Here is a 23,547-nt window from a genome sequence, read left to right on the forward strand (position 1 = left end):
GTAAGACTGAGACTGGAGTTGGACGGCAGGAGCACTGGAGACAGGACTGGAGTAGGACGGCAGGAACACAAGGCAGGGCTGGAGTAGGACGACAGGAACACTGAAGGCAGGACTGGAGTAGGTCGGCAGGAACACAAGGCAGGACTGGAGTAGGACGACAGGAACACAAGGCAGGACTGGAGTAGGACGACAGGAACACAAGGCAGGACTGGAGTAGGACGACAGGAACACAAGGCAGGACTGGAGTAGGTCGGCAGGAACACAAGGCAGGACTGGAGTAGGACGACAGGAACACAAGGCAGGACTGGAGTAGGTCGGCAGGAACACAAGGCAGGACTGGAGTAGGACGACAGGAACACAAGGCAGGACTGGAGTAGGTCGGCAGGGACACAGGTAGCGGGACTGAGAAGCTGCTGTGAGGAGCAGCCGAGACAGGAACTGCAGCAGCAGTGTGTGCACGATGGAGCGAGGCCAGAGTGTCAGGAAACACAACGATCAGGCGCCTCCCTCAGGGGGAAGCGGCCTGATATGGCCCCGTCTGGTCAGCCATTGGTGCACAGGTGCTTCTGGGTTAGGGCACAGCCGGAGCATAAGAAGCAGGAAGGAGGCGCGGTCGCGGCCTATGGCGCATGCGCATAGCATGCAGGGAAGGCATCGGTCGCGGACCTGTCTCAGGTGACCGCCGCGGCCGTCGGGTGGAGAGAGTCTGCGGCGTGGGAGCGGAGGGCGACTGCGGTGTGGGAGCGGAGGCCGGGTGAGTATGGTGGAGCGGTGTAACAGTACCCCCTCCCCTAAGCCGCCCCCCCCCGGAGGTTAACAAGAAACCTCTTGAGGATACGGGGAGCATTAATATTCTCCCGAGGCTCCCAGGATCTCTCCTCAGGACCAAAGCCCTTCCAATCAACGAGAAAGAAAGTCCTACCTCTAACCCTTTTCACAGCGAGGATGTCCTGTACTTCAAAAATGTTGTCGGCCCCCACCGGCTGAGGACCAAGATCAAGCGAGGAGTGGAAACGATTCAGCACCACAGGCTTCAGGAGAGAGACGTGAAAGGTGTTCGGGATCCGGAGCGAAGCAGGCAACCTCAATTTGTAGGCAACTTCTTTAATACGTCCCAGAATTTCAAACGGACCAATGTAGCGTGGACCCAACTTGTAAGAGGGCAGTTTTAGTCGGACGAATTTGGAGGAGAGCCAGACCTTGTCGCCAACACGATACGGAGGAGAATCCAACCTCTTTTTGTCAGCATAGTTCTTCATCTGATCAGCGGATCTCTTGAGTGATGTGTTGGTCTCAGCCAAAATCTTAGAAAATTCCCAGGACAAGGCATTGGCCGCGGGTACCTCAGAGGCAGGGGTTATCGGAAGAGGAACACCAGGATGTCTGCCAAAAACAATGAAGAACGGAGACTTGGCCGAAGACTCACCAGCATGGTTGTTATAGGCGAACTCTGCCCAGGGGAGTAAGTTGACCCAATCGTTCTGGCGGGCATTAGAGAAGTGGCGTAAGTATCCCGTAAGCGTCTGGTTGGTACGCTCTACTTGTCCGTTGGACTGTGGATGGTAGGCCGAGGAGAAGTCGAGGGAAACGTTCATGAGCTTACAAAGCGAACGCCAGAACTTGGAGGTAAACTGAACCCCTCGGTCAGACACAATGCGTCGAGGTAGACCATGAAGCCTGAAGACTTGATGAATGAAGATTTTGGCCAGCTCAGGCGCTGAGGGAAGACCCGGCAGAGGGATGAAGTGAGCCATCTTGGAAAAACGATCCACCACCACCAGGATGACTGTGCAGCCCGCAGAGCAGGGTAGATCGGTGATGAAATCCATGGCGATGTTCTCCCAAGGAACCGTAGGGACAGGCAACGGAAGCAACAAGCCGGACGGAGATCTCCGTGGCACCTTGTTTTTTGCACAGGATGGACAAGAAGCCACAAAGTCGAGTACATCTTGGCGAAGTGAGGGCCACCAGTAGTGACGTTTGATAAGGTCTAGAGTCTTCTTAGTTCCGGCATGGCCGGCCAGTTTGGAGGAGTGCCCCCATAGAAGAACCTTTTGCTTGAGATTCTCTGGCACAAGCGTCTTGCCAGGCGGAGGAGTAAGCCAGTTCACTGGAGCCACGGTGATGATCCTAGTGGGATCAATGATATGTGACGGTTCCTCCGTGGATTCGTGTGGTTGGAAGACCCTGGACAGGGCGTCGGCTTTGGAATTCTTGTTGCCGGGACGGAATCGGAGCTCGAAATCAAATCGGGCAAAAAATAAAGACCATCTGGCCTGGCGAGGGTTAAGTCTCTGGGCAGACTGGAGATAGGCCAGATTCTTGTGGTCCGAGAAGATGACAAAAGGATGTACAGCTCCTTCCAGGAGGTGGCGCCATTCCTCCAAGGCCAACTTGATAGCCAAAAGTTCCCGGTCACCGATCGAGTAGTTACACTCGGATGGAGAAAAGGCCTTCGAGAAGAAGCCACAAGGGTGCAGGCGGCCGGAGACGGTTCTCTGGGACAACACCGCCCCGGCACCAGTCGAGGAAGCGTCCACCTCGAGTACAAAAGGTCGATCGCTCTCAGGGCGATGCAGGACCGGAGCCGTGGAGAAAGCCCGTTTTAGGGTCAGAAAGGCCTGCTCTGCCTCAGGAGACCAATCCTTGGAAGTAGACCCTTTACGGGTGAGCACAGAAATGGGTCTTGTGATCGCGGAGAAGTGGGAGACAAATTGCCGGTAATAGTTGGCGAATCCGAGGAATCGTTGTATCGCCTTTAATCCGACGGGGCGAGGCCATTTGAGGATGGCAGACAACTTCTCGGGGTCCATCCTTAGACCAGCGTCGGAGATAATGTATCCCAGAAATGGCAGAGAGGTCTGTTCGAAGAGACATTTCTCGATCTTTGCATACAGACGGTTCTCCCGAAGCCGCTGAAGCACCAGGCGGACACTCTTTCTGTGGGACGAGAGGTCCGGCGAGAAGACGAGGATGTCGTCTAAGTACACGACCACACAGGAGTACAAGAGGTCCCGGAAGATCTCGTTGACGAACTCTTGAAAGACTGCAGGAGCATTGCAAAGACCGAAGGGCATGACCAGGTACTCGTAATGGCCATCTCGAGTGTTGAAAGCGGTCTTCCACTCGTCACCTGCACGGATACGGACCAGATTGTAGGCTCCTCTGAGGTCCAGCTTGGTAAAGACCCGAGCCCCTCTGAGACGGTCAAACAGTTCTGGAATGACTGGAAGAGGGTACCTGTTCTTGATGGTAATCTCATTCAAGCCCCTATAGTCAATGCATGGCCGAAGAGTCCCGTCCTTCTTTTTGACGAAGAAGAACCCGGCTCCTGCGGGCGAAGAGGATTTCCGTATAAAGCCTTTGGCGAGGTTCTCTCGGACATACTCAGACATGGCGGTGGTCTCCACGGGAGACAGAGGGTAGATTCTGCCCCTTGGAGGGGTTGAACCAGAAACAAGTTCAATTGGGCAGTCAAACGGCCGGTGTGGAGGGAGGACCTCCGCTTCCTTCTTATCAAAAACATCGGCGAAGGAGCTGTAAGCTGGAGGAAGACCCGGGAGGTCTGGAGGTGACCGTGGAGCGGCCGCCAGGCGGACAGGAATCAGACAGCGAGCTTGGCACGGGTGCCCCCAGCGGAGTATCTCCCCAGAAGACCAGTCGAGAACAGGCTGATGAGTCCTTAACCATGGAAGACCGAGTAGAATGGCGTGAGAGAGCTTAGGTAAAACGTAAAAGGCTATCTTCTCTCGATGTAAGGCTCCGATTTGCAATTCCACCTTTTCAGTGACTAAGGTGACGGACACCTGTAGCGGTTTGCCATCCACGGTGGCAATCTGAATTGGGTTAGGTAGAGTGACTACAGGAATTCGGTATTTGTCTACCTCCTCCGGCCGAATGAAGTTACCCGCTGAGCCCGAATCCACGTAGGCCACCTCGGAACCACGCCTCCCTCCTGAAACCAAAAGCACAGAAATCGTAAGGGGTTGAGAGGAATCCTCATCATCACCTAGGAAGGCCTCTCTTACCTGACCTAGGTGGAGTCGTTTCCCTGTCTCTTAGGACAGGTGCGGATATAGTGTGACGAATGGCCGCAATAGAGGCACAGACCTTGTGCCCGTCTCTCTCTCTGACGTAACTTGGCCAACCTGAGATGATCTATCTGCATGGGCTCACCCGAAGAGAGGGAAGAAGATCCGACTGAACGTGAGCTGGCCGGCTGAGTGAAAGGAGAAACTGACCTGGAGGAGCGCCTGTCTCTCACTGACTCCCGAGCGCGCTCCAGGAAGCGCAGGTCAATGCGGGTAGCCAGCGAGATAAGGTCCTCTAAGGTGGACGGGGTATCTCGACTTGCGAGTTCATCCTTTATTTTACTAGAAAGACCGCGCCAGAATGCCCCCACCAAAGCTGCGTTATTCCAGCCGAGCTCGGAGGAAATAGTGCGAAAGCGAATAGCGTACTGTCCGACCGTGAGAGAGCCCTGGTGTAAGTTAAAGAGTGACTCAGTGAGAGAGGCTAATCGGCCCGGCTCATCGAAAACCTTACGAAACGTATCCAGGAAAACCGGGAGACTCGAAACGACCGGGTCGTCACGTTCCCAGAGCGGGTTTACCCAAGAAAGGGCCTCTCCCTCCAGATGGGACATGATGAAGGCCACTTTGGCCCGGTCCGAGGGGTATTGCTGCGGCAGCCATTCAAAGTGGAGACTACACTGATTTAAGAACCCCCTACAGAGCTTGGGATCCCCAGTGAAACGAGGCGGCTTGGCGAGGCGGGGCGTCGGAGGAGCAGTAGACGCAGGGGGAGGTGTCGGCACTGCAGCGGCAGCCTGGAGGGCCGACAAGCGACTATCAAAGGAGGCCATGTAGGACAAAATGTGGGTTTGAGTATCTTGCTGCTGACCCAGCTCCTGTTGGAGACTGGCCAGCTGAGTGGCATTTCCAGGATCGGCCACCTGTAAGGCTGACAAACGGGTGTCCATCGACTTCATGATTGACATAATGCGCCCCTGATTCTCCCGTAGGAAGAGCAACTCTTTCTGGGTAGCAGCCGTAGTACCGGCAGAGTCCATGGCCTGATCGTACTGTTAGCACGGGTGGTCAGGAGCGGGAACTCCGAGAGTGGACCCTCTGGACCGTGGCACCGAGGGGCCCCGGGCGAGCTGCCAGGTGGAACCGACCCCTATACAGGGACCGTTAGGAGCAGGCCCAGGGGTTCGAGTACCACGGTAGCCGGTACCGAGAGGGGCGGCTCAGGATGGACCGGAGTAAGACTGAGACAGGAGTTGGACGGCAGGAGCACTGGAGACAGGACTGGAGTAGGACGGCAGGAACACAAGGCAGGGCTGGAGTAGGACGACAGGAACACTGAAGGCAGGACTGGAGTAGGTCGGCAGGAACACAAGGCAGGACTGGAGTAGGACGACAGGAACACAAGGCAGGACTGGAGTAGGTCGGCAGGAACACAAGGCAGGACTGGAGTAGGACGACAGGAACACAAGGCAGGACTGGAGTAGGTCGGCAGGAACACAAGGCAGGACTGGAGTAGGACGACAGGAACACAAGGCAGGACTGGAGTAGGTCGGCAGGGACACAGGTAGCGGGACTGAGAAGCTGCTGTGAGGAGCAGCCGAGACAGGAACTGCAGCAGCAGTGTGTGCACGATGGAGCGAGGCCAGAGTGTCAGGAAACACAACGATCAGGCGCCTCCCTCAGGGGGAAGCGGCCTGATATGGCCCCGTCTGGTCAGCCATTGGTGCACAGGTGCTTCTGGGTTAGGGCACAGCCGGAGCATAAGAAGCAGGAAGGAGGCGCGGCCGCGGCCTATGGTGCATGCGCATAGCATGCAGGGAAGGCATCGGTCGCGGACCTGTCTCAGGTGACCGCCGCGGCCGTCGGGTGGAGAGAGGCTGCGGCGTGGGAGCGGAGGGCGACTGCGGCGTGGGAGCGGAGGCCGGGTGAGTATGGCGGAGCGGTGTAACAGTTGGTAGTCTTCAGACGTCATAATGCCATTCACACGGTCAAGCAGCCCAGTGCCAGAGGCAGCAAAGGAACCCCAAAACATCAGGGAACTTCCGCCTTGTTTGACTGTAGGGACCGTGTTCTTTTCTTTGAATGCCTCTTTTTTTCTCCTGTAAACTCTGTGTTGATGCCTTTGCCCAAAAAGCTCTACTTTTGTCTAATCTGACCAGAGAACATTCTTCCAAAACGTTTTAGGCTTTTTCAGGTAAGTTTTGGCATACTCCAGCCTGGCTTTTTTATGTCTCGGGGTAAGAAGTGGGGTCTTCCTGGGTCTCCTACCATACAGTCCCTTTTCATTCAGACGCCGACGGATAGTACGGGTTGACACTGTTGTACCCTCGGACTGCAGGGCAGCTTGAACTTGTTTGGATGTTAAGGGCATGTCACACTAAGAGATATCGCTAGCAATATCGCTATAACTAGTGACGTTATAGCGATATTGCTAGCGATATCTCTGTGTCTGATACTTACCAAAGACCGGCTCCCCTGCTGGTTATCGCTGATCGCGCGAGAACGTTCAGGACTGTTTCTCGTCGTCAGCTTCCTGTGGCGCTTCCTGCTGTGAAGACGAGCGACGTGGGAGGAGGACGCAGGATCGCCTGGTCTGACAGGTAAGTAGCGATCCCCGTCCCCAGCGATGTCGCTAGTGAGATCTGCCTATGTGGCAGCTCACTAGCGACCACTTAGCGATGTACCAGCGATCCTGACCGCGTCATATCGCTGGTCGGGATCGCTGGTACATCGCTAAGTGTGACAGTACCTTTAGTCGAGGTTCTTTATCCAACATCCACACAATCTTGCGTTGAAATCTCTTGTCAATTTTTCTTTTCCGTCCACATCTAGGGAGGTTAGCCACAGTGCCATGGGCTTTAAACTTCTTGATGACACTGAGCACGGTAGACACAGGAACATAACATTCAGGTCTTTGGAGATGGACTTGTAGCCTTGAGATTGCTCATGCTTCCTCACAATTTGGTTTCTCAAGTCCTCAGACAGCTCTTTGGTCTTCTTTCTTTTCTCCATGCTCAATGTGGTACACACAAGGACACAGGACAGAGGTTGAATCAACTTTAATCCATGTCAACTGGCTACAAGTGTGATTTAGTTATTGCCAACAACGGTTAGGTGCCACAGGTGTTGTTAATTACACAAATTAGAGAAGCATCACATGATTTTTCTAACATCGCCAATACTTTTGTCCACCCTCTTTTTTAGGTTTGGTGTGGAATTATATCCAATTTGGCTTTTGGACAATACTTTTTGTGTTTTTTCATTTAAGACAAATTAAATGAAGATAATAATACCAAAGAATTTGTGTTTGCAATCATTTTCAGGAAGAAACTGAGTATTATCTGACAGAATTGCAGGGGTGTCAATACTTTTGGCCACAACTGTACATACACACGAGGCATTCTGCCATCTGAATTCTGCCATTTCATTGTGCATTTAGTCGTTTATCTCGACAAAATATTTATTGTTGATCTATACATTTGTCTGATTTTTTATTAAATTGGAGTAACGCTTATGTGATATATTAGGCTTTTCTGTGTGCTGTAATCTATATTGGAATTAATTTTCGGATTATTGGCTGCTTACATTTCTATTATAAACCCAGGAAGCCATATGTGATTATGTACATTTTTTTAGTGTAGGTGTATGAAAATGGATCGCACACGGATGTCACACAGGCGGAAAAACCGAACATGGATGTCGGGCACACGGATGATAATCGGATGAAAATTAGTTGAAAATTGTACAAGTTTTCTGTATTAACCTTGGATAAGTTTCATCTGCAATTGACCTTAGAATTACAAACTGTAAGTATTTGATTTTTTCCATTTCTAACTGAGAGACTCCTCAAAGAGTGGTAATAAATGGTTGTACATCGAATTGGAAGAGTGTGTTTCAAGTGGGGTACCACAAGGCTCTGTCCTGGCCCCAGTCTTGTTCGACATTTTTATAAATGATCTAGAGAAGGAAACTGAAGGTAAACTAATCAAATTTGCAGATGATGCAAAACAAGGACGGATAGCTAAAGGTACTGTCACACTTAGCGATGTACCAGCGATCCCGACCAGCGATATGACGCGGTCAGGATCACTGGTACATCGCTAAGTGGTCGCTAGTGAGCTGCCACACAGGCAGATCTCACCAGCGACATCGCTGGGGACGGGGGTCGCTACTTACCTGTCACACCAGGCGATCCTGCGTCCTCCCGCCCGGCTCCACGCGTCGCTCGTCTTCACAGCAGGAAGCGCCACAGGAAGCTGACGACGAGAAACGGTCCTGAACGTTCTCGCGCGATCAGCGATAACCAGCGGGGGAGCGGGTCGTAGGTAAGTATCAGACACAGAGATATCGCTAGCAATATCGCTATAACGTCACTAGTTATAGCGATATTGCTAGCGATATCTCTTAGTGTGACATGCCCTTAACACAAGAGAAGACAGAGAAAGGATTCAGAAGGGTTTAGATAAGCTTGAATAATGAGAAGCGACTAATAGAATGGTATTTAACAGGGAGAAATGCAAGATTCTACATCTGGGCAAGAAAAACAGAATGGTAGGAATAGAACTAAGCAAAAAGACCCGTGAATAATAATAGATCACAGACTACACATGAGTCAGCAGTATGATGCAACATCAAAAAAGGCAAACACAGTTCTAGGGTGTATTAACAGAAGCATAGAGTCTAGATCACATGAAGTAATTATCCCCCTCTACTCCTCCTTGGTCAGGCCTCATCTGGAACACTGTGTCCAATTCTGGGCACCACATTCTAAGAAAGACATTGAAAAACTGGAGCAAGTTCAGAGAAGAGCTACCAGGATGGTGAGAGGACTGCAAAAGATGTACTACGAGGAATAGTTAAAGATTTGGGAATGTTTAGCTTGCAAAAAAGAAGGCTAAGAGGAGACTTAAAAGCCATCTCCAAATATCTGAAGGGATGTCACTGTGTAGAGAGATGATCATTATTCTCAATTGTACATGGCAATGTGAGAAGCAATGGAATGAAACTGAAAGGGAGAAGATACAGATTAGATATTAGTAAAAAACTTTTTTGCAGTGAGTGTGATCAATGAGTGGAACAGGCTGCCACAAGAGGTGGTGGGTTCTCCTTCAATGGAAGTCTTCAAACAGAGGTTGGTCTGAGATGGTTTAGTAAATCCTTCATTGAGCAGGGGGTTGGACACGATGACTCTGGAGGTCCCTTCCAACTCAAACATTCTATGATTCTATGATTCCTCAATTCCCTGAGGCAGTAAGACATTTGTCATTTATCTCTCTACAATACAAGATATTCATTAATTTACTTATATTTTACCTTCTGATTTATAGGATCCGGATTGTAAGTTTTCACTACTGACTTGATTTTCAGTCCTTTCTCCTCATCAGAGGATCCTCCTTTATCACTCAGATTACTGGTAAGTTCTCCAATCTTTCTTCTAAGTGTTGCTTCCTCCAAGTCTGCATCCGTTTGTCCTACATGGCTTGTGGACTGAGAGATTAGACTGTGTCAGGCTTTACATGTATGGTTATTGACTTCTAGTCTGAGCAAAACCGTAATAAATTGGGATTACCTCATCCGACTGCACAGACAATCTTTCCTCTAGGCGGTTTAGCATGCGTTCAATAGCAGACATGCGTTTGTTAAGATCAGAAATCTGTGAAAGAAGCAAGAGGAACACCTAGGGCAGATCCCATCACCAGAAGAGATTACTCCCATCACCCAGTTACCTGATATTAGGGTGGAATCAATGCTAAAAAATTATAGAATTAGAATAGGTTAAATGTGTTCATCACCACCAGGAATCATCATCTCAGACACCAATACAAAAACCCAACACCCACAATTGTTAGTGACATCATTATGAAATAGCGCTAAAATGCATTTAGGTAACTGTTAAGTTTGTACAAGTAAAAACTCACATCTGGTTGATTTTACATATTCACATTAACTTTTCTTCTTATGGTAAACCATTATAAATGGCATAATAATAATTATACAACATGAATTGTGCCAGAATTGAAGATGTTTTATTAATTTTAGGTAAGTGCAGTTTTATTGCCAAACAACTGATATATTTTGTAGATATAATTGTTTAAAAAAGAGATGTTGGTTTGGGGGGGTGGGATGATTTTTCCTCCTCGCCGGATTATCTCCTTACAATGTGCATGGACAGAGCGCTCCCTTGCTGGCTCATCTGTGAGGGGGCACAGGGCCGTAGTCATGGGCGAACACTCTGTTAGGCTACTTTCACACATCGGATCCGGCAAATGTTTTGTAAAACCGGATGTGACGGATCCGGTTTTCTGCCAGATCTGTCTTGTGCATGACAGCCAAAACCGGATCCGTCTCATCCGGTTCATCCGGTTTTCGATCCGTTTTTCAACGAATTACGCCGGATCCGGTTTTTAAAAACGCCCCTTGTGGCCTTCCGAACTTGATTGGCTACTGAAAAACTATATATACCGTGTTCCTACAGCCCTTCTTTGACAGGTTGTAGAGGAGAAAGTGCAGGTTGTAGAGAAGAGCAAGTGATTGGTGAAGATGGATGTTGTGATTGGAAATATTTTGAAGAATTTGGCGGATTTTACAGCGGAGGCGAATCGTTTGAGGGTGATTGTTCTGGAGAAGGAGAGAGCGAGACAGCAGCGCATCAGGCATCGTAGACGACGTTTGTGGATCCACCCCATCACAGCCAAGAGACTGACGCGTGGGGTCTATTCTACACTCTGCATGGACCTTAGACGAAACCCGAAGAAATTTTTTGGATATGTTCGGATGAAAATGGAGAATTTTGATTACTTGGTGGAACGCATTGCATACCTCATAAGAAAATCGGACACCTATTGCCGCTTCTCTGTTTCACCCGCAGAGCGTCTGATGGTGACTTTAAGGTAAGCCACATTTATTGGATATGCTCGCATCAGAGCACACTTTCACTGCAATCTTGTTGGTGGTAGTTTGTATCTCCAAGTGTTATAGCTGAGTTTTGGTATGTAATGCTGTGATTTTAAACTAATTGATTGTTTTTTAATTCCCCACAGATTTCTTGCAACTGGAGAATCCCTTTCGTCACTGCATTTCCAGTACAGACTCTGGATTTCCACCATATCTGGAATAGTGAAGCACACATGCCGTGCACTGTGGGACTCCTTAGCTGAAGAGTTTTTACCAGAGCCCACAACAGAGAGGTGGATTGAAATTTCTGAAAAGTTTCAACAGATATGTCAGTTTCCGAACTGCTTGGGCGCTGTGGACGGGAAACATATCCGCATTGTAAAGCCAGCTGGATCGGGATCGGAATATTTCAATTTCAAGAAATATTTTTCAATTGTCCTCATGGCCATCGCTGACGCGGAATACAAATTTATTGCTGTTGATATTGGGGCCTATGGTCGCTCAATTGACTCTCAAGTTTTCAAACTGTCTGCCATGGGGCGTAAACTGTATGGAAACACCTTCCAGTTCCCATCCCCTAGACCGCTGCCGCAAACATCTGGTCCACCTATGCCATTTGTCTGTGTAGGGGATGAAGCCTTCCAGCTGTCAGAACACCTTTTGAAACCGTACGGTAGCAGAGGATTGTCAAGAACAAAACGCATTTTTAATTACCGCCTCACAAGAGCAAGAAGAATGGTTGAATGTGCCTTTGGTATTCTGACAGCCAAATGGCGTGTCCTATTGACTGCGATCAACCTCAAGACAGAAACTGTTGACGAGGTGATCAAAGCTTGCGTGGTACTCCACAATTTTGTTATCTGCAAGGAACCCATTTCCATTGAGGACACCTCTGAAGAAACCACCTTGCAAGATTACCAGAACATTACCACTAGAAGTTCTGTGACGGTTTCAGTAATGAGGGACAATTTTGCACTATACTTTATGTCACCTCAAGGCAGAGTACACTGGCAGGATGACAGAGAGTGAAAGATTTGTGCCCTTAACCAAACTTGTGTACCTTCTGTACCAACAGTATATACCTTTGCCAACCAAAGTTGGCTATCTTGTCATGGTCTTACTATTTTTACCTTTAGGCCACAGGTGTGTACCTGGTTGTGTTTTATGCAAAGTATTTCACCTTTTAACACAAGTTGTGTACATTGTTAGGAAATCACCAACAATAAACACAAATTTTTAGGTGAAATACTTTGCTTCAAACACAACCAGGAACACAACTGTGGCAAAAAGCTAAAATTTATTTACCTTTTACCCACAGTTATATACCTGGCTTTGAATACCTTTTTACCTTTTAAATACCCTGTATTTAACCATTTTTTTTAACATATTTCGCCGCAGAAAGAAATGACAGACAACCAGTGTAAACAATAATTTAACTTTTATTTAAAATTTTTTTTTTTAGTAAACTGTTTTTAAATTTAAATAAACTTTTTTAATAAAGCTTTGAAACCATAAAACTGGTCATTTTTATTAAAATACACACATACTATAAATTTGTGTAGTGTGGGGTGGAAATACTGCTGGAGGGGCTGCGGGACACTTCGACACTGGGAGTGTGGAGAGAGGACTGGGATTGTGGTGGGGAAGGAACAGTTAGAGGTGAAGGTGTGGAAAAAGCTAGAGAATGGGTGGACATGTGGGGGGCAGAAGAGGTGGTGGGTGGTGGAGTGGAGGGTTGGGCAGGGACTGTAGGAGCAGATGATGTTGATGGAAAGTTGTATGGGGAAGGAGTTTGGTACGGGGCAGGTTGCTGGAAGTGGGGAGATGTCTGGTAATGGGGAGGTTGCTGGTACTGGGGAGGTGGCTGATATGTAATAGGAGGGGGGAGGTTGGAAAGTGGCTGGAGGGGGTGCAGGTGGAGGAACCACTGGGGTGGGAGGAGGAGGTTGGGAGGTAACGTGCTGGAGAGCACCGTGGCACGAATGCATTACATGCATCTGCTGGCTAGGAGAGAGCGTTTCCATGCGCTCCACAACAGACCTGAAAAAGGTGTGGTTTGGCGAAGATCTTGCTTTTGAATGCATGGTTTGCAGAAGTGTCTTCACCTCCAGAATGCTGGAGTTGATCTGCTGAAAGCCTGCGGAGATTTGCTCTGACAAGACTTTTAGACAGTTCTGGAAAGATGCATTCAGATGCAAGAACTCTATATAAAAAAAACAAAAAAAACAAAACAAAAACTCTGCCGCAAAAGAACTCTGGCGCGTAAGTCTTTTCCTGACCCCTCTGCCGCTGCCGCCCAGTACCCGCAGGTGTACTAGAGGTGGCAGGGGTAGAAGGGTGGGGTAAAGGGAAAGCGATCTCCTCACCAGCAGCTTCATGTAATGTTGTCGGCCACGATGCTCCTGCGCTGGTGGATGGGACAGATGGGTGTAATGTGTGGGAAGGTGCAGATGTACCGGGGCAGTCGAAGTGTCCCTCGGTGCCGGTCTCCTCAGGGATCGCCTCAGAAGGGTCCAATCGTGCAGGCTCCCGAGTGCTGCTCACTGTGCTGTGGAATAAAGAGAAAAAAAAACAATTAAAATAGTGACATGGCATGGCCCTGGCTGAAAATTTTTTTTTATATCTAAACATTTTTTTTTTTTTACATGTGGTGTGTAATATTTACCTTCTGGTGACCATTGTATCCCGGAGGAACGACAGGGCTCGTGCGTACTTGTACTTGCTCCTGCGTCCTCCAGATCCACTCGGGGCCCGCATCTCTTTATTGAACTCCTTCTTGAAACGATCCCTCACAGACCGCCACCGCTTCACAATTCTCTCCCCTGAAACGAGAAAGGACAAAGTGGTTAGTATACAACATCAGTGTTTCCCAAACTCCAGTCCTCATGGTCCCCAGGGGTTATGTTTTCAGGATTTCCATAGTAAATAGAAATCCTGAACACATGATCTGTGGGGACCACGAGGACTGGAGTTCGGGAAACACTGGTTTACATCAAGCAACCGGTACTGTATATACTTACGCTCTTTAATCTGGGCCCGAGCATCAAGGTCCTCCCAGCGGTCCACAAGGAGCGAACAGATTTCCTCCCAGAGCCGTCGGGTAACTATCAGGTCAGCATGGCGGCGGTCAGCCATATTCCATAGCGGCTCCCTTTCTCTGACGAGATCGATGAGGTGGTCCACATCTATTCTTCCATCCTCACCATCAGAGTGGGGAGCACGCTGTGAAGGCTGTTAAAGTAAAAGAGAAAAATAGCAAAATTAGGCACCACACTTTAAGACATGAAATAAAAAGTGTACCAAAATTTAACTTAAATATTATACTTACACGCTGGTGACCGCCGCGTTGCTGTCGCTGACGACCCTGGGAGGCACTGAGAGGACCTCTTGGCCAAGCACCAGATTGGGAAGACTAGAGAAGAAAAGAAAAAAATTGATGTGTTTGGATGTTGGCATATTTGATTGCTGTGTGTGGTCTGCAGAACATTGTTTTCTATGTGTTGTGTGTAGTGTGATGTTGTGTTTCTGCGTTTGATGAAAAAATCTTACCAATTGTGAGCCCACTCCAGGTGTCTGTCCACCCCTTCCTTCTTCTGGGAGCTCCTCTTCAGCTTGTGATTCCGGTTTTGAAATAAAAAGCAAAGAATAGACATATTACAGAGATGATGGATTTTGGAAATAAAAACTTACCATCAAACGCTGACGATGCGAGGGAGGGCTCCCAGAAGAAGATGTGGTGTCCTCTTGCTGGCCAGACTCCATGGCTGTGGATGGTGCTGCTGCTGCTGCTGCTGCCAGTGCTGCCAGTGCTGCTGCTGCTGCTGCCAGTGCTGCTGCTGCTGCTGCATCTCTTGGGCGGCTGTTGAATAAAGAGAAACAAAGGGCCAATGAATATCTTGATATTCCATGGCCCTAGTTTTGAGGAATGGGGGATTTGATAATTACCGTCTCTCATCTGCTGGTGGACTCCCCTCCCGTTGTTCAGCATGTTCCCTTTGCTGCTCCACTTGGGGTGGTGGTGGTGCTGATGGTGCTGCAGTGGTCTCCTGCCTTCTCCTGCGCCTGGTTCCTGTCTTGGGTGGCATGTTGGGTGTGGCTGAGGGTCCCACTGTCATGCTTTTATATATGTGTGCTGTGGGCAGAGCTACTGAGCATGCTCAGACCCAAAAAACCGGATCCAGCCACCGAATCCGGCTTTCGCCGGATCCGGCGTATTGCGGCGCTCATAGACTTTCATTGTGTAAAAAAGCCGGAAGCGCCGGATCCGGGGGGTCCGGCTTTTTCGCCGGAGACAAAAAACGTTACAGTTGCCGTTTTTTCCAGACGCCGGATTGCGACACATTGCTGGATCCGGCGAAAACCGTAAGAAACGCATGGCCATCCGGCGCGATCCGGCGCAAATGCAAGTCAACGGGGGGGAACCGGATCCGGCATTGCATTTTGCCGGATCCGTTTTTTGTCAAAAGAGCCGGATCGCGCCTGACGGCGAAAACCTGATCTGTGAAAGAGGCCTTACTGTTGTGCCTGGGCTTCCCATCACAGGAAATAGGTGCAACATTTTCTGCCTGGCACGATCTGTACTCACGGTGCTTGCAGAGTCCTCCTTCTGCTTTTCAGGACTACCTTTGTTCACTTGCATACAAATAAAGACAGAGTTCAAGCTTAACTCACAATGCAGAACTTTACTGACATCTCTTCGCAGCTCATCCAGATTACAATCATTATGGACAATAGACTCTTCGTTACATTCCATAGCAGCTTTTCCTTCTTTACTCTCCTTCCTATGCAGCTCGAAGTCGGGTTGTACCCACTTGTACGTATTACTGGTGTCCCTCCTGTCCGTACTCACTATCACTGGCGCTTCCCTCTGCCATTTTGCCCCGGCTCCTAGAGAATGCGCCCAGGCTGCAAGCAGTCACATAATGAACACTCGCTGTCTGTCTGCACTTTACTTCTCTCAATTATTTCACTGGGGAACTCTATTCCCCTGTCCTTGCTGCTGTGCTTGTTCCTCTTTCCTGGATAGCTGGGCACTTTACTTGAACGTTGCTAGTAGTCTGAGTAGGGTACTGAGCACTTAAGCTCATGTCAACTGAGGGTTTTTCAACCCCGGGCAACTAAGCCCATCCACATGGTTCAAACACCCCTGCCCTAACTAACTCTAACTAGGAAGTCCTCCTCTATTCCTATACAGCTAACCCCTCCTATTGTTAACCCCTATATCTCCATCAACTCTATGCCCCCATCTAGTGGCCATAACACTAATTACACTGTACCTAGTATGTACATAGGTTAAACAGCAACATGAAATATACACATCATATCACAATATGGTTTGAATCACGATAACACGTAGCAACGAGATATACATCACTAGTCATTAAAGCCGATGAGGGAGTGCACTGTCACTGTGCATTAAAAAGAATATTGCACAGTGACAATATCCTACATAGAATACAACGGAATTGAAAAGTGACAGATTCTCAGTACAGAAGGGACTAGCCCAGCCCATGAAATGGACATCACCGATGACGCGTCGTTTCAGGGCAGTGATAAAGGCTGTAGCAGTGAAGCCACTGCCTATAGATGACGTCCCATTTGAATATTATCAGATGTCCTGTTTGGGGATTCTCAAATGAGATGTTGATTAAAAACCAAGTAGAGAGCAAACAATTGGGATTTTTTAATTAAAGTATGTTGGAAAATCAATTAGATTATTTAATTAAATAGTGTCATGTCGGACGCTGTTCACACCACAGCATCCGGCAGGCAGAGGTAGTTCCACCTCCAGCCACTATAGCCTCAGTGGCGCCGGCCTGATCTTCAGGCTCTCGGGGGTTAATCCTGCTGGAGACCAGGTTGGATGGTTAGTCACGCCCACGGTCTTTAAATAGTCATGCTGGCCTATGGGCGTCGCCGATTATAGCTTGTGTTTCATACCAAGTGGTTCCGGTCTGGAGTGGAGGTGTTCAAGAGAGAGAGATTCATATCTGGTGTCGTATGATCCGTCGTTATCCTTTCTCCTTCCCATATTTGTGTTTAGTTGTGCCCTGTTCACATTACTGTTTATTCCTGTGTGTGCGGCGCAGTGCAGTTTAAGTTCTCCCTGTCTGTCATTATTTGTGTGGGAGCTTTGGTGGTGACTTCTCACTGGGTGGAGGGTGGAGGGTTAAGTGCAGGGCTGAGCAGGAGATAAGGAAAGGTCGGAGGCTCAGGCATTTGCACCTTCAGCAAAAACCCTGGGTTGAGGGTCAGACAGGGTTTCCCCTAGTAAAGGGACACCACAGGGGCCCCGGGTATTTCAGCCTTAGTTGAACTAAGCCCCCGTGACATTATAATCGGCCCACATTTTTTCAGGAGTCCATGGATCCATTAGATTCCATAACCCGCCAGTTGGCGGCGCTGTCCATACAGGTCTCCGAGTTGAATGGGGCAGTTCAGCAGCAGGGCCTGGTAGTAGCAAAGGTGCAAACGGCACCTGCAGGTATCGGTGCAGAGCCGAAGTTTCCGCTGCCAGAACGATTTTCAGGCGATCGCAGCAAATTTGTCGTATTTCGGGAGGCCTGCAAATTATACTTCCGCATGCGGCCAATATCCTCAGGTAATGAGGCCCAGCGAGTAGGGCTGGTGTTGTCATTACTGAGTGGTGACCCCCAAGCATGGGCATTTTCCTTACCACCTGACTCTGCTACATTTCATTCGGTCGATAATGTTTTTTCTGCCCTCGGGCTCATTTACGATGACCCTGACCGACTGGCTCTAGCGGAATCTAAAATCCGCGCCCTCCGCCAGGGGGAGCGCTTGGCAGAAGACTATTGTTCGGAATTTCGCCGCTGGGCTGTAGACACACAGTGGAATGACCCAGCACTGCGGAGCCAGTTTATTCACGGGGTATCAGGGAGGGTGAAACAAGCCCTCCTGATGTATGAGACTCCGGCATCATTGGAGTCTGCCATGAGTTTGGTGATACGTATTGATCGCCGTTTTCGTCAGGGGGCACAGGAGACGCTACCTCTGGGGGAAAACAGAGGTGCAGGTGTGGTTGAAGTAGATGAGTCCCCTGAACCTATGCAGATGGCTGGCGTGGCACAGGTTCAGCCTCGCGCTCCGGGAGTCCGGAAGTCCGGAGCATGTTTCTACTGTGGTAAAGGAGGTCATTATGTTAACGTTTGCCCGGTACTACCTAAGAGGGTCACACCGGCGGAAAACTGTTAAGCTCAGAGGGTATGGAGGAGACCCAACTGAGCGTATGCATATCCTCCATGATGGTATCTCAATGTATGCTCCCTGCCAAGGTTATTGTCGCCGGCAGAGAGCTACCTATATCAGTGTTTGTGGATAGCGGTTCCGCCACCAATCTCATAGATGAGGAGTTTGCACACACCGCCGGGTTTAAGATTGAAAAACTTCCTCACCCCATACAGGTGGTGACCATTAATGCTGTTCCCCTCCCTCAAGGGGAGATTACTGAGTTTGTGGCAGAGGTGAAACTCCACATTGGGGTCCTACATTCTGAGTCGGTTACATGTAGGGTCCTCCGTAATCTCCCAGCTCAAATGGTCCTGGGTTTTCCATGGCTGTCCAGGCACAACCCGGTAATTGATTGGAAAACTCAGGACATAGTACAATGGAGTGGTTTCTGCCAAGACAATTGCTTGGCCACATGTGTGTCCGCCGTGACGCCCAGCCTGCCGGAGGCTTTGCAGGATTTCGCGGATGTTTTCTCTGAGAAGGGTTGCTCAGAACTGCCTCCACATAGAGCCTATGACTGTGCTATTAGGTTAAAACCCGGGGCCAAATTACCTAAGGCCAGGATGTTTAATATTTCTGGTCCTGAGAGACAAGCTCTGAAAGACTACATCGCGGAGAGTCTGAGCAAAGGTCACATCCGGCCTTCGTCCTCGCCTGTAGCCGCGGGGTTTTTCTTCATTAAGAAGAAAGATGGGGGGTTACGCCCGTGTCTGGATTTCCGAGAGTTAAACCAGATTACTATCCGTGATCTCTACCCAATGCCGTTGATCCCGGATTTGTTCAACCAGGTAGCGGGGGCAAAATGGTTTTCCAAGCTGGACCTCAGGGGGGCGTATAACCTCATAAGGGTCCGTCAGGGGGATGAGTGGAAGACGGCGTTTAACACTCCTGAGGGTCATTTTGAGAGTCTGGTTATGCCGTTTGGGTTGACCACCGCGCCTGCCGTTTTCCAACATTTTATTAATGATGTCTTTGCTCATGTCCTGGGGAGATTTGTGATTGTATACCTGGATGATATCCTCATTTATTCTAGCGATCGGGACACTCATTTGCAGCATGTTAGGCAGGTGTTACAGTTGCTCCGGGAGAACCAGCTCTATGCTAAGCTGGAAAAATGTTTATTTTTTGTCCAGGAGTTGCCCTTTTTGGGATATATTGTGTCCGCAGCTGGTTTTAAAATGGACACCGCTAAGGTGCAAGCGGTGTTGCAATGGGAGAGGCCGGAGAGTCTGAAAGCACTCCAGCGGTTCCTTGGGTTTGCGAATTATTATAGGAAATTTATAAAACACTTTTCGACTGTCGCCAAACCGCTCACGGACATGACAAAAAAGGGTGCCGATCTGGCGAACTGGCCTGAGGTGGCTATACGTGCATTTGAGCGTCTGAAGAATAGTTTTGCTTCAGCCCCCATTCTGGTGCAACCAGACGTGTCTAAACCTTTTGTGGTAGAGGTTGATGCGTCGGAGGTGGGAGTGGGGGCAGTACTGTCTCAAGGCTCGTCCTTGAGCGAGATGCATCCATGCGCCTACTTCTCCAAGAAGTTGTCGCCGGCCGAACGGAATTATGATATCGGCAACAGGGAGTTGTTGGCCATCAAACTGGCTTTTGAGGAATGGCGACACTTCTTGGAGGGGGCGGCTCACCAGGTCACAGTTATCACCGACCATAAGAATCTGCTCTACCTGGAGTCGGCCAAGCATCTGTCTCCTAGGCAGGCTCGCTGGGCATTGTTTTTTACTCGTTTCAATTTTCTTGTGACGTACCGTCCCGGGGCTAAAAACACCAAGGCGGATGCTTTGTCTAGGTGTTTTCCGGGGGGGGAGAACCGCGGGAAGAGCCGGTACCCATCCTCCAGAAAGGGGTAGTGGTCTCGGCTCTCACGACTGAGGTAGAGGCGGAGATTGCCGAGGCCCAAGAGGAGGTACCACCAGGACTTCCCGCCAACAAATCATTTGTACCCCTGCATCTTCGGCCTAAGGTGTTGAAGGAACACCACGATTCGGTACTGGCTGGTCACCCAGGGGTGAAGGGCACCTTAGAGCTGGTATCGCGTCGTTTCTGGTGGCCCAAAATCCAGCAGGACGTGGTCTCGTACGTGGCAGCTTGCATCACGTGCGCTAGGGCTAAGTCACCCCAAACCCGTCCTGCTGGCACGCTACAGCCTCTGGGGGTACCCAATAGGCCATGGACAGAAATCTCCATGGATTTTATCACTGACTTGCCAGCCTCGGCAGGGAACACGGTCATCCTGGTGGTGGTTGACCGTTTTTCAAAGATGGCGCATTTTGTGGCGTTGTCCTCTTTGCCCAATGCTAAGACGTTGGCTCAGGTATTTGTGAAGGAGGTGGTCAGACTCCACGGAGTACCGTCTGACATAGTATCTGATAGGGGTACGCAATTTGTGGCGAGGTTTTGGAAAGCTTTTTGCTCAAGGTTGGGGATCAAGTTGTCACATTCATCGGCGTTTCATCCACAGTCTAATGGACAAACTGAGCGCATGAACCAAAATCTAGAACAGTATTTACGATGCTTTGTGTCCGACAACCAGGAGGAGTGGTCTACTTTCCTTCCTCTGGCCGAATTCGCATTAAATAATCACCGCCAAGAGTCATCAGGAGAGTCTCCATTCTTTTGTGTGTACGGTCAACATCCTCAGTTTTGTACCTTACGTCAGGGTGACTCCGGGGGTGTCCCGGAGGAGGATCAGCTAGGAGCCCAATTGTCATCAGTCTGGAGGCGGGTGAAACAGCGTTTGTTGAGCATGAGTGCCAGGTACAAACGGGTGGCTGACAGTAGACGCGTGCCAGGTCCGGACCTGTGTGTGGGTGAATGGGTGTGGTTAGCTACGAAGAACATAAAACTCAAAATCCCTTCTTTAAAACTGGGTCCAAGGTTTATTGGGCCTTTTAGGATTTCTGCCATCATTAACCCAGTAGCTTATCGGTTGGAACTTCCCGCGGTGTACAAGATACACAACGTGTTTCACAGGGCTTTATTGAAAAAGGTGGTAGGCTTGGTGGACACGACGCCGATGCCACCTCCAGTCATGGTGGATGGCGAGTTAGAGTTCGAGGTCGCCAAGGTAGTGGACTCTCGAGTAGTACGCCGTACTCTTCAGTATTTGGTGCACTGGCGGGGGTATGGTCCAGAGGAGAGGTCTTGGGTTCCAGCCTCAGACATACATGCGGATCGGCTGGTCAGTTCTTTTCACCGTCGTCATCCGGACAAGCCGGGTCCTATGAGTCTTGAGGGCCCTGGGGTCCCTCGTAGAAGACGGGGTACTGTCATGTCGGACGCTGTTCACACCACAGCATCCGGCAGGCAGAGGTAGTTCCACCTCCAGCCACTATAGCCTCAGTGGCGCCGGCCTGATCTTCAGGCTCTCGGGGGTTAATCCTGCTGGAGACCAGGTTGGATGGTTAGTCACGCCCACGGTCTTTAAATAGTCATGCTGGCCTATGGGCGTCGCCGATTATAGCTTGTGTTTCATACCAAGTGGTTCCGGTCTGGAGTGGAGGTGTTCAAGAGAGAGAGATTCATATCTGGTGTCGTATGATCCATCGTTATCCTTTCTCCTTCCCATATTTGTGTTTAGTTGTGCCCTGTTCACATTACTGTTTATTCCTGTGTGTGTGCGGCGCAGTGCAGTTTAAGTTCTCCCTGTCTGTCATTATTTGTGTGGGAGCTTTGGTGGTGACTTCTCACTGGGTGGAGGGTGGAGGGTTAAGTGCAGGGCTGAGCAGGAGATAAGGAAAGGTCGGAGGCTCAGGCATTTGCACCTTCAGCAAAAACCCTGGGTTGAGGGTCAGACAGGGTTTCCCCTAGTAAAGGGACACCACAGGGGCCCGGGGTATTTCAGCCTTAGTTGAACTAAGCCCCCGTGACAAATAGTTAGATCTTTGGGATGAAAAAGTGTTGCTTTCGGACCATCCCTTTAAATCGAATATCCAACTTTGTTTTTCTTTTTGTGTAGGCACACCATTTTGCAGCAATTGATTTCATAATACATCTTCATAGCAGAAAAGGTAGGCAAAATTTTTGCAATGTCCATCATGTCTACCGCCACCATGAAATAGAGCTCCTATGTGTACAGAAGGCTGAACAACTGTTTATTTCAAGAACTAAGCCAGCCAAATTCTCAGTCTAAGCAATGGCTGCTTATCCATTTTACACATGGCTCTGATGATGTGTTGATATGAGAAACCTTCTCTTTCCTGTGGGGAACAGGTCTGAAAATAAAGCTGCCTGGATCTAGGGTGAAAAGGGGACATCACTGGAGCTTTGGTAATGGAAATACATTAGTAGGTTAACTAAAATTACATCAGGAAAATACTTAGGGCAACCCCTGACTGAGCAAATAGACACAGAAATATGTATCACTGGAATCAGGGTCTCTGTCTCTACATTATACTGTAGCTCTCAGATTAGGTAGCAAAAATATGCCGACAATTTCACTTCAAAGGGAGTCGGGTTTAGGAAATATATTTTTAAGGTGACTGTCAGCCCAAATTGACTGGTCTAACTAAGCTAAGGGCTCAATGCTCCCTTGGCATGGTCAAACAGTTAAGGTCTCCTGCCTATCTACTTTCCCACCCCCCCATCTACTGTATCTTTTCCTCCCACTTCCTTGGTTGAGCTCTGGCTTTACGAGAGTCACAGAAGGGTGGGGATGAATGGAGAACAAGCTGTAGGGAAGGTGTAGTGAACTGTTTAGTCAAGCCAAGAGTGCACCAAGCGAATGTGCTTGGTTTGAACAGTCATATTGTGCTGGCAAAGTCATTACGAAATTTTGAGGAAATAAGATCATTCACCCTGGAGAATCCGACAAGTCTTGCACACCACACATATAGCCCTTTAATTTTAGTTGGGTTGTATGGGTAGTCCACAGATGTGTTGGGTTCTCCAGAGGGAATGGTGATTTTTCCCTATGGAGGTGATATTCAAGGCTTGCTGTAGGGTTTCTACAAAGATTACAGCTGATAACGAGGACTCTGAGCGATCAGCTGATTAATGCAGGCCAACTAGCAAAATGGTATTGTCTGAAGACAACCCTTCTGAGGAACAAACCTGTCTTAGGATCCGTTACATTTAGTGATGCACCAGCGATCCCAACAACGATCAGGATCGCTGGTGCATCGCTAAATGGTTGCTAGTGAGCTGCCACACAGGCAGATCTCAACCAGCGACGCAGCAGTGATCCAGCGATGCTCGGCGGTCGCTCCTCCCTGTCAGACGGCAGCGATGATGATGTCTTCCTACTTGTTTCCATGCGTCGCTAGTCAGTGCCGGCGGGATGCCAACAAGAAAGAAATGGCCTGGGACGTTGCATTGCGATCAGCGATATCCAGCGGGGGGGGGGGGAAGCGGTCGG

The 23,547-nt window shown here is 49.3% G+C and overlaps 1 protein-coding gene across 5 annotated transcripts in view; it reads right to left on the reverse strand.

The window, feature by feature from the left end:
- Positions 1 to 23,547, reverse strand: part of MLPH (melanophilin) — a 166,049-nt gene that overhangs the window by 21,627 nt on the left and 120,875 nt on the right. For 3 of the 5 annotated variants that reach the window (XM_073553274.1, XM_073553275.1, XM_073553273.1), the window contains exons 10-11: positions 9,601 to 9,684; positions 9,345 to 9,518 (exon numbers count right to left, since the gene is read on the reverse strand). In XM_073553274.1, coding sequence (XP_073409375.1) covers positions 9,345 to 9,518; positions 9,601 to 9,684 — 258 coding nt within the window. The remainder of the gene's footprint in view (positions 1 to 9,344; positions 9,519 to 9,600; positions 9,685 to 23,547) is intronic. The other 2 variants (XM_073553277.1, XM_073553276.1) reach the window with 1 other exon arrangement.

This window comes from Dendrobates tinctorius, unplaced genomic scaffold, assembly GCF_039654945.1.
Source record: "Dendrobates tinctorius isolate UK_male_01 unplaced genomic scaffold, ASM3965494v1 ptg000199l, whole genome shotgun sequence".
Taxonomy (NCBI): Eukaryota; Metazoa; Chordata; class Amphibia; order Anura; family Dendrobatidae; genus Dendrobates; species Dendrobates tinctorius.